The following is a 9,641-nucleotide window of genomic DNA, read 5'->3' on the forward strand; positions in this document are numbered from 1 at the left end:
GGGAAGCTGCACCATAAAGAAAAATATAGATGAGAAGAGGTAAAGGAAACATAACAAGTAATCAAACGTTATCGGTGAAGTTCTACTTATGCTTCATATTCCATTCTTCGGGGAATGACATCTTCTCGGCAGGGATTAAATCGGAGGTTCTGACTCGGACAAACCGGCACATCCATCCTCGGTCCTTATCTTCGTCTATGCTCGAGAATAGCACCTTCGTGTCCCGGCGCTGAAGCCTTATCAGTCCTCCCCGATTAAGACGGGGGTTGTATAGCCTAATGAGATGATCGAGGGTGAAAGACATCCCCTCGATCTTGCTCGAGAAAAATCTGAGCAAAATGACAATGCGCCAAAAAGAGGGGTGGATCTGGCCTAGGGTTACCTAGTATTGGCCGCAGAAGTCGATTATGACAGGATCGACGGAACCCAGTATGAAAGGGTAAGTATACACACTTAAGAACCCTTTTACATGAGTGGTGATGTCCTCTTCGGGGGTAGGAATCACCACCTCTTTATTCTCCCAGTGGAAATCCTTTTTCACCTGCTCGAGACCAACTTCGAATATCAAACAGATGTATTTAGACATGGGCTTGCATCGGCCAGGAACCGAAGAGGGTTTTTCGACTTTAAAGTCGGAAGTAAGTTCACATGGCCCGGGGATGCACTTTTCGATACGTGGCTACCGGTGTTTCGTCACCGGCCGGCCGCAATGAGGAGGCCTTTTCATCTTGAGGAACGGTCTTTGATATTTTTGCCATTGCTATATGAGGTTTAAGAAGGAAAAGGCGGAATTTGCGTTTTAATAAGAGATTGAAAAACAAAAATCGACAAAGTTGATGGACTTGAAGAGAATATAAGAGCTTTTGAAGATTAGAAGAAGTTTGAAAGTAAAGTTTGAAAAGATTATGAAGGTTGTCTATTTATAATAGCCACTTTGATGGTTTCAAAGCACTGGTGGACGACCATCAACTGGCATTAATTAATGACCTTGGGAACTGCGCAGACGCGACGCTTCAATCGCTTATGTCGCTTACGTCACGATGTTGGCGTCATAATTGATCGAGGTGTTAAATCGAAGTCTCAAATTCGTTTCTTCTCTTTACAATCCTAAAAATGAGGGGACTATTTGTATACGGTTGAAATCGGGCATACCCGATTTTGTTGGCAGGGGAGTTGTCTCGAGAGTAACCTCATAATAGATCGGGCTCGAGCTTAAAGATAGAAACATCACACATGAGAGATCGAAGTGTTCATTGAGATCGAGGCCGGCAACAATCGAGATCAAACATGACTGACTTCGAGTAAGGCAATAACGGAATGTCGAGATATCAGTATCCGGTCGAAGATCCCGGTGAGAATCCCGAAATTATCAAACCAAAGGGGTTATTAGTGCCAATCATGGGATCTACTTCTGTTATTAGAGTTGTACTTTATTTAGGATTCCTCTATTATATAAAGAGGGATCTCATTCACTTGTAAAGACACAATGATTATTCATTGATAAGAATATACATATACGTTGCTTTCTTTGTTTTACTTACTGTTCATCGTTGTTTGTTCCATCCTCCACTGTTCTTATTAACTAACTTCGAGACTATTTCGAATCGAGATCGAGGTATTGTTTGTGGACCGGTTTGATTTATTTTATTGTCCAATTTATCTATTTAATTCGTTGTTTATCAATTGGTATTGGTTTAAATCACATATCCTTAAAATCACAAATATAAGTTTAATTGTTACTCAATTTGTAAACAATATCCTTTCTATATTTCCATGCCCAAGTTTAATTTTCTTAAACAAAGAAAAGTTAGATAATAAGTAACAATGTAACATATTCAGATGCAACAAGTAATATAACGTGTCATTCCGTGATGAATACTGAACAGTACGACCTTTTGTGCTAAAGAAGCAAATTAAAGTTTTCTTGGACACATGTTGATTGCTAATAGAAATAATAGTAATAAGTACATCTCTAGAAAGCTCTTGGATAAAAAGCTCGAGGAAAATCTAAGTGGGACTTTGCGAGGATCTCCGGATAGAATAAATAAATTAACTGAGATATACTGAAAAATAATTATTTAAAAAGTATGTTCATCCCCTATTTCCTAAATATGAAGAATTATACTGCTCACCATCCTCCTAGGAATGCAGCCAAATTACTGACATCACTTGTCAGATCACTTGAAACCTTGCACCAGATGTTTAAACAATTTCCCCCTATTCAAAACTTTACTTCCCTTCAAAGCAAACATCTCTAGTTTTTCTCCGTAGATGTGGGATTTCCATATAAGTAGGGACTCGCTTTAGTTATATTTGAAGGATTTAAGTTATAGTATATGATAGTGTTAACAGATCTTTGATATTATTAACGAGATTTAACATTTTAGATTATGTCACTTATCTTTTTTATCAAGTTATTAATTATTTGATGTTTGTGTAAATTATCTTATAAGCATTGTGATTGTGTAAATATTTTTACATCATTAATACATTAAATCCAGATTCATACTTACTCCGTCTCATATTATGTGTCGTTTTTCTCTTTTACACGTCCCTTAAAAAATATTAATTAGGAAATAGATTGGACTATTCTGTCCTTATTTATGTCATAAAATATGATCTCTCTTCATTAAATATTTATTCTATTTATGTGTTATCTCAATCTTCAATAACAATTATTACTAAGGGTAAAAAAGGAAAAAAATAATCAATTTTTTCTTGAACTTATAAAATAATAAATTATTTGAGCTAACTATTTTTAGTAACTACGATTGTTAATATGAGACGGAGAGAGTATTTGATAAGAATATAATTAGACTTGTCATGAGCAGTGTAACTGAAATAAAATAAATAACTCTTTCACTTTGCTTTGTAAGAAGTGCATTAATGCTCTCCTTAATTATTGATGGATAGCCCAAAACAGCACGGTATGGAGGAGAGTCCAGAAAGGGACTATCAACCTAAACAAAATTCATGGCTTGTGACAAGTGTCCTCTCATTTGACATTCAATGAGTGTGTCCAAACCCAACTACTAGCTAGCTAAGTGAGTGGCCATACCTCCTAATCTTTCATTATGCTGATCTTCATAAATGGTCCTATTATGCTATGAATTATGATCCTCCAAACTCCTCTTCACCCCACATGTACATTTAAATATACTTTCTGTGATGGATTGTTCGGTAAAACTTCAAAAATCATCTTATTTTAAAATATGTTTCTCAAAAGTATTTTTGGTGAGAAGCCGTTTGTGTTTGGCTAATTAATTTAAAAAATACTTCTGAGCAGCAATTAATGTTTGATCAAGCTTTTAAAATGTGCTTCTAAGTGTATATTTCTCAAAAGTATTTTTCAAAAAAGTGCTTTTGGGGGAGAAACTATTTTTTTTCTGCTTTTGCTTCTCCTCAAAAATATTTTTTTTCTTTTAAAAATTTAACTAAACACTTGGTTCGGAGAAGTTTGGCCAAACAAGCTATAAATATGATAGTTCTCAAGTTGCTATATCTCTTGAAAATTGCAACTCTTCAAATCCTTGTTTACTTGCCGTTTTAAGCTACATTTTGGAGGTTAAAGAAAAACATACATACACGAAAATGTCATACAAACTCAAAAGGTCAATGCAATGAAAAAGTAGGTTTAGGAACCAAATTACAAACTTATAGTCCGTCATTTTTCGTGGTATAACTGACAACATTATTTAGGCAGGTACGTGGACGTGGGAACAGTGAAAGAACATGGCACTCGTGCACAACAACCTTGTATCTTCATGAGCTGTCTTAACCATCACAATATCCAACTATATCTTCTAACCACCATATGCAGTACTTATTGATATCTCTAGATCTCACTCTCTCTCTAAATTCAATCTTTCTATATGCTTTAATATCCAATGCCAAAGTTCCTCCAATCCAGACACTTTTGGGAGCCCACCCCGTTACTCTATGTCAACCGACTTTTCTGGATGAATGAACCTTTGTTAAGCCCGAGTTGGCGGTGGTCTAGATGCTTGAGAAAGGTGATAAAATATAAACTTAAAAACTCTTAAGTTTGTACTACATAAATCCATTAAATAATAAAATAAACTAAAGAGAGATATGCCCTATCCCAATCATTATTAAAGTATGACTGAGATAGTATGAAAGTGGTACTCTTGTTTGTTGGTTGAAGCCTTGACAGATAGAACCATTACAAAAGAAATTAAAAAAACCACATTGGCTTCACATGTACATCACATTGACACAATAGTACAAATTAACTATGCATTTCTCCTACCTTTTGTCTGCTTCCAAATAGTTTTTGCATATAAAAAGAAGCTAAGGAATGTTCATGAACATAACACAATTTGAAAAATGAACCTCTCAACAATTCGAACAATGGCTGCTCTTTCCCCTAGGTCTCACTCTCATAGTCCTTATCGTAACCGTTGTGTTAGCTTTCCTGCTAGATCACATCCTAGCACTATCAAGATTGAGCAAGTTCTTAACAAGATTAAAACTTGGGAATCATCTTCTCCTTTATCTCCAAAAGCAGCAGAAAAAACACACAATGCTTTATCTGGCCTTGTGGAATTATACGAGTGCATAGAGGAACTCCTTGCGCTGCCAATGACTCAGAGGGCACTTCTTCAGTATCAAGATGACAATTTTGTGAAGGAATTACTGGAAAGATCTGTTAGATTCATAGATATTTGCAGCAACACAAGGGATACTGTTATGTGTTTGAAGGAAAGCATAAGAGAACTTCAATCTGCGCTTAGGAGAAGCAAAGCAGGGGATGATTTTTTTACCATTGAGGGCAGTATTACTGCTTATATTTCTTCAAGAAAAAACACTCAGAAGGAAATTGAAAAGTCTCTTACTAAGTTGAAACAGATAGATAATACCCCATCAGCCACAAACACAGAATCTCAGCTTTCTGCCATAATAAGGGTCCTTGAAGATGCGAGTTTCACAACCATTTCTACCTTTCAATCATTGCTAATGTTTCTTTCTGTTCCAGCGTCGAAACCAAAGTCCAATAAATGGTCATTGGTTTCAAAGATTGTGCACAAAGGGGTGTTAGGCAGTGAAGGGCAGAGGGAAAAACTGACTGAGCTGGAGAAAGTTGACACTGCACTGAACAACTTGTTGGACCATGCTTCTGGTTCTGGGCATGAAGAGGAAGTGGAAAGTTTTGAATTTGCACAAAGAAATCTGGAGAATTTGGAGGGTAGCATTGAGGATCTTGAAAATGGATTGGAGATGTTGTTTAGGCTTTTGATTCGCACAAGGGTGTCTCTGCTCAACATACTTTCTCTCAGTAGATAAAAAGATAGTGGCAAAAAGTCTCATGCATCGCAGTTCAAGTTTTTTTAATGATTGAAGCTGTGATATAGAGTCACTTCTAGTCATTGAGTCCTGTAAATGAGCATATATTGTATATAGTAGTAGCAGCTAAGGGAAAGAGGATTAGGAAACATGGACTAAAGTTTTTCAATTTCCTAATCTTTTCTCTTCTTCTCATGTCGTATCTCTGTCTGCTTTTTCTGTTTTTCCAATTTCTTCAGATTGGCGCCAAAATTTTGTAGAGGTACTAATTCTGGCCAAGATTAGTGATTATTTGGAATTATATGGATTTAATTCAAATATGTCCAAGTTTGTGTGCAAGTAACAAGTAGCTGTAAATGGGCTGATATGGTATGGGTAAGCCCATTCAGTACTTCAGTCCATCAGAGGAATTTAGTCCCTTGTGTATGTCCATTCTGTACTGGGATTTATTCAATCAATCCATTAATGGATCTATAGTACCTTCTTGTGTATGAAACATTCTGAAAATTATTGTGAGATGGATCATGGATATTATAGTCGTCTGCAGGTTTTGTGACTCACATTCATCTGCCGTACGTGCCTCAATTACGTAGAAGAAAACTTATTTCTTTTTACAGGTTTATCAATATGTATGCTCACTATAATACTAACAAAATGCTAAGTTGTCTATAGAACGTAGGAAGTCAGTGAATCTTCTAACTCGAATGTGATGCTATCTACAACTCTCGACACAAACAAGAGTGTTTCATTCAATAAAAAAAAAAATCATCTCCTTTCCTTCTGATCGCTAAAGAAAGTGACTCGTGGGAGTGAACATTTTTTATTGAGATTTTAAGTAGTTAGTAATCAGATGCAGTTTGTAATCAGATTAAAGTATTTGTTACTCGTAATTTATTTTTGCTGCATCTTATCGCATAGTTCGAGTACGGAGGAAATTGATAAGCAGCGTAACTAAATTTCTGGACCAAATTTGGAAATTATATCATGGAAGAGAAAAGAAAATGATGTGGTAAAATATTACCAAGCGGATGTCCATGCAAATTCCAATGCACAAGTAAATGGGTTATCATGATCGGTCATAATGCATTATCAAAAATTATATTACCTCATTCTTGTTTGACTCAAAATTTATATCTGGGTTTAAACAATTAGATTTAATAAAATAGAGTCAATCTTAGCCAATATTAATATCCAAAAAATATATTAACCGATTTTGCAATAAGATAATACGTATATTATGATAGCACTAGCAATAATTCAATGACCTAAAAAGGAAGAAGATATCATTAAATAACAATGAATGTCATTTAAGTAAATAAGAACACGTGAATCACCCGAAAGGGTGATGTTTGTGGATATTTTTTCTGATAATGATGAATGATTGATGAGCCTTTGAATATTCTGATCGTTCTTGGATCGTGGGAAAAAGTTACACAAGAATCTCAAGAAAAAGGTATTTTATATGTGTGCAATAAAGCAAGATTCTACACAGAATGTCAATGTATTTTCTTACAAATAAATATGACATGTCCCGTATAATTATGTCTCTTTCTATTTATAAGGAAACATATGCCAAAAAACCCTAATAGTATAAATATAGAGAATATCCACTGGAATATTCTCTTTTAGAGTATTGTCCTAAAACTAGCCATTATTATTCTGTTTAAGATGAGTGCTCGTCCTCGACCTTGATCTACATTGACTCCTCGACCTCGCCGTCCATCTCCTGTGAGATTACTTCGACCTTGAACATGTCTTTTGTCTAAGTCATTCTATGACACGTGGCAGCCCTTGAAGGCTCTCTTAGTGCAGATATGGCCTGAACTTCAACTAAGATAATTTTTAGCACATACAGTTAGTCCCTCCGCTTGTTGAGGTCGCTCTCGCGGGTGAGTTCAATGAGCTGATGATATCGTTCGCGGTCGAGCTTGTTGAACAAATAACGTAGGTCGTAGTCGTCGTGGCGAGTCGGCAACATGGCTCTCTGTGGGCCGCGTATTTCAAATCCCTTAAATTTTCCAGGTTATTTGTTGGAGTTGTCTGGTCCACGAAAGGGGGTGACATCATGCTTCATGATGATGATGCTTGTTCCCGACTCACTACGTCGATTTGTGCGTGACCTTTGATTGGATCTGCCATTTCGATTCTGCTGCCAATTATAATGAGCTGTTTCGGGTTTGGTTCCCATTAAGACAAAACGTTTCGGATTTGGTGCCTCAATTTCTATAAATAGGGATTGTCAAACCCGAATTTGAAATTTTTACCTTCCCAAACTTTTGAGATTTCAAACTCTCTCTAAACCCCTCTTCTCTGTATCTTTGCTTACTTCCGTATCTCAAAATTCCTTCCCAGTTTCCTTCTTTACTTTGTTATAAATATGTCAAACCTATAATCTGATCTGGTGAAAGGAGTTATGTCGCTCCCTTGGAGGTTGTGTTTCCTACTCACGAGGAGAATGTTGTTGCCATTGCGGAGGATGAAGCCTTCCCGTCGGTGGAGGAGATACTTACCCGCAACCTGAAGCCATGTCTAATCTACACCGATCACCGGACACAACACATGGTAACTTCCTATTGACGATGGCATCCAAATAGTTGGCTGAATTTAAAGCCAAGTTCGGCCTCCCCACCCGCCGAAGAAGACGAAGTGCATGTTCACCGCCCAGGGTACTGCGCTTTATACACTTACCCCTTCCTTATCAGATATACGTTCCCTCTTTTCCCGCTCGTGGAGGAGTTTTGTCACCCTTACGGCATTTGTCCCGCTCAGCTCGTACTGTACGTCTATAAGGTCATCAAGATGTTGACCATATTTGCTGAGCTTGTCGGGGTCGAACTAACGATGTGGCATCTGGTGCACCTGTTCGCCCCTAGCTTATATAGGGGAACGATGTTAAATCTTCGCCACCGTGGAGGCAAATGCTTGGTGGTGAAGATGGATGACAATGACAGCCACCAATTCTGGCTAGATTTCTTTTATGTTAGAATTGAGTATGTCGTGGCCAACGTCGATGGCTTCACTGAGGCTTGGAACTATACACGTAAGTGTACAGTTTTTTCCCTTTGCGTCTTTTATATTTCTTCGCTTGTTTCGAGCTAGTTGCGTGATTTTCCTTCTTTGCAACCAACAACTAATCTCTTTCCCTAGTCTTGCGCATTGCCGATTGGGTCGAGCAAATTCTCCCTAATGTCATAGGGATCCGCGACTAGCCGAGCTTTTTTAAGAGGTTCAAACCGGATCTCCCCTCAACAAGTAAATTCTCTTTCCTAACCGTGGTTGTTGCACATTTTGTCGTATGTCGGCTCGCTTTACTAACTTTTATGTCTCTTTCTTTCCCATGTAGGGGGTCTTCTCGAAGGAGTCGGGTACATATGCCTCCTTTTCGAAAAAGGGCTGCTATGCCTTCAGTTTCTGCCCTCGTCGTGGCTGTTGGGCCTACTATGCCTGCCCCCATATTGCTGCGGCTTTTGGTTCTGCCTTCATCCCGATTATTGCTCTTGCTCTTCAACTCTTCTTACTGGTTGACGAGCATGATGACGTCTCTCCCGGTGATGGGGATCTAAGACCTCGTAAGAAGAGAGTCGTAGGCACTTGGGGAAAGTGATGATAGACATTGACTCAGCGGAGGGCAACTTCGTTCTTCGAGAGACGGTCGTAATAAAGTACTGGGGCGGACTCCGAGGCCCCACAATTGGAAGAGGCAAATTAAGACGTGTTGGTGCATCCTGAGGGGGAAATAATCGAGGAGGGTGCGCTTGATGATGGCCCCGCTCTTTCGAGGTAAGAGGAGGCTTCGTCCTCCAGAGATGCAATAGATGTCTCCTCGTCAGCCGATGATAGAGGGAAAGCCGACGCTGAGAAGGAACGCCGGATCTGATTCTGATATGGACCTAGATGAGCTGAGAATGATTGACAAGGGACTCACCCAACTCGATGTGAGGATGGAAGGGGGGATCTAGCACCATTACGATCTCTATGAAGGTGAAAGACAAATATATAGCATCTCATGGAAAGTACCCGGAGCTCCGAGCTCAGTTTCGTGAAAGAGGCGACGTGCTGGGCTTAAGAGAAGATTTGAAAAAAAAAAGATGAAGAGCTGATGGCGGTCGTGGAGAGATTCAACGTTCTTGAGGGAATGTTAAGGGCCAAGGAGGAGGGCTGAAACTAAGCAAGGGTGTGGAAGCCTAATGTAGCGACCTTCGAGCTCAAGTAATCCAGCTACAAGGCTAGTTAGACGAGTGCCAATTTCAACTGGAGGCTCTCAAGGGCGAGATTGCCGAGAAGTAGGAGGAGCTAGAGCAAGCGGAGTCTTCTCGGTCAGAGGCTCGGAGGAGAAT

The 9,641-nt window shown here is 38.7% G+C and overlaps 1 protein-coding gene across 1 annotated transcript; it reads left to right on the forward strand.

Moving 5' to 3' along the window:
* Positions 1 to 4,147: 4,147 nt before the first annotated feature.
* On the forward strand, positions 4,148 to 5,622 carry LOC104087870 (uncharacterized). The gene has a single exon (XM_009592440.4). It carries the CDS (start codon positions 4,348 to 4,350, stop codon positions 5,302 to 5,304), a length of 957 nt encoding a protein of 318 aa, XP_009590735.1. The 5' UTR covers positions 4,148 to 4,347; the 3' UTR covers positions 5,305 to 5,622.
* Positions 5,623 to 9,641: the final 4,019 nt, after the last annotated feature.

Source organism: Nicotiana tomentosiformis, chromosome 2 (assembly GCF_000390325.3).
Source record: "Nicotiana tomentosiformis chromosome 2, ASM39032v3, whole genome shotgun sequence".
Taxonomy (NCBI): domain Eukaryota; kingdom Viridiplantae; phylum Streptophyta; class Magnoliopsida; order Solanales; family Solanaceae; genus Nicotiana; species Nicotiana tomentosiformis.

Excerpts from the sequence above, each read along its gene's own strand:
- LOC104087870 (XM_009592440.4), top strand. The coding sequence starts at position 4,348 with ATGAACCTCTCAACAATTCGAACAATGGCTGCTCTTTCCCCTAGGTCT.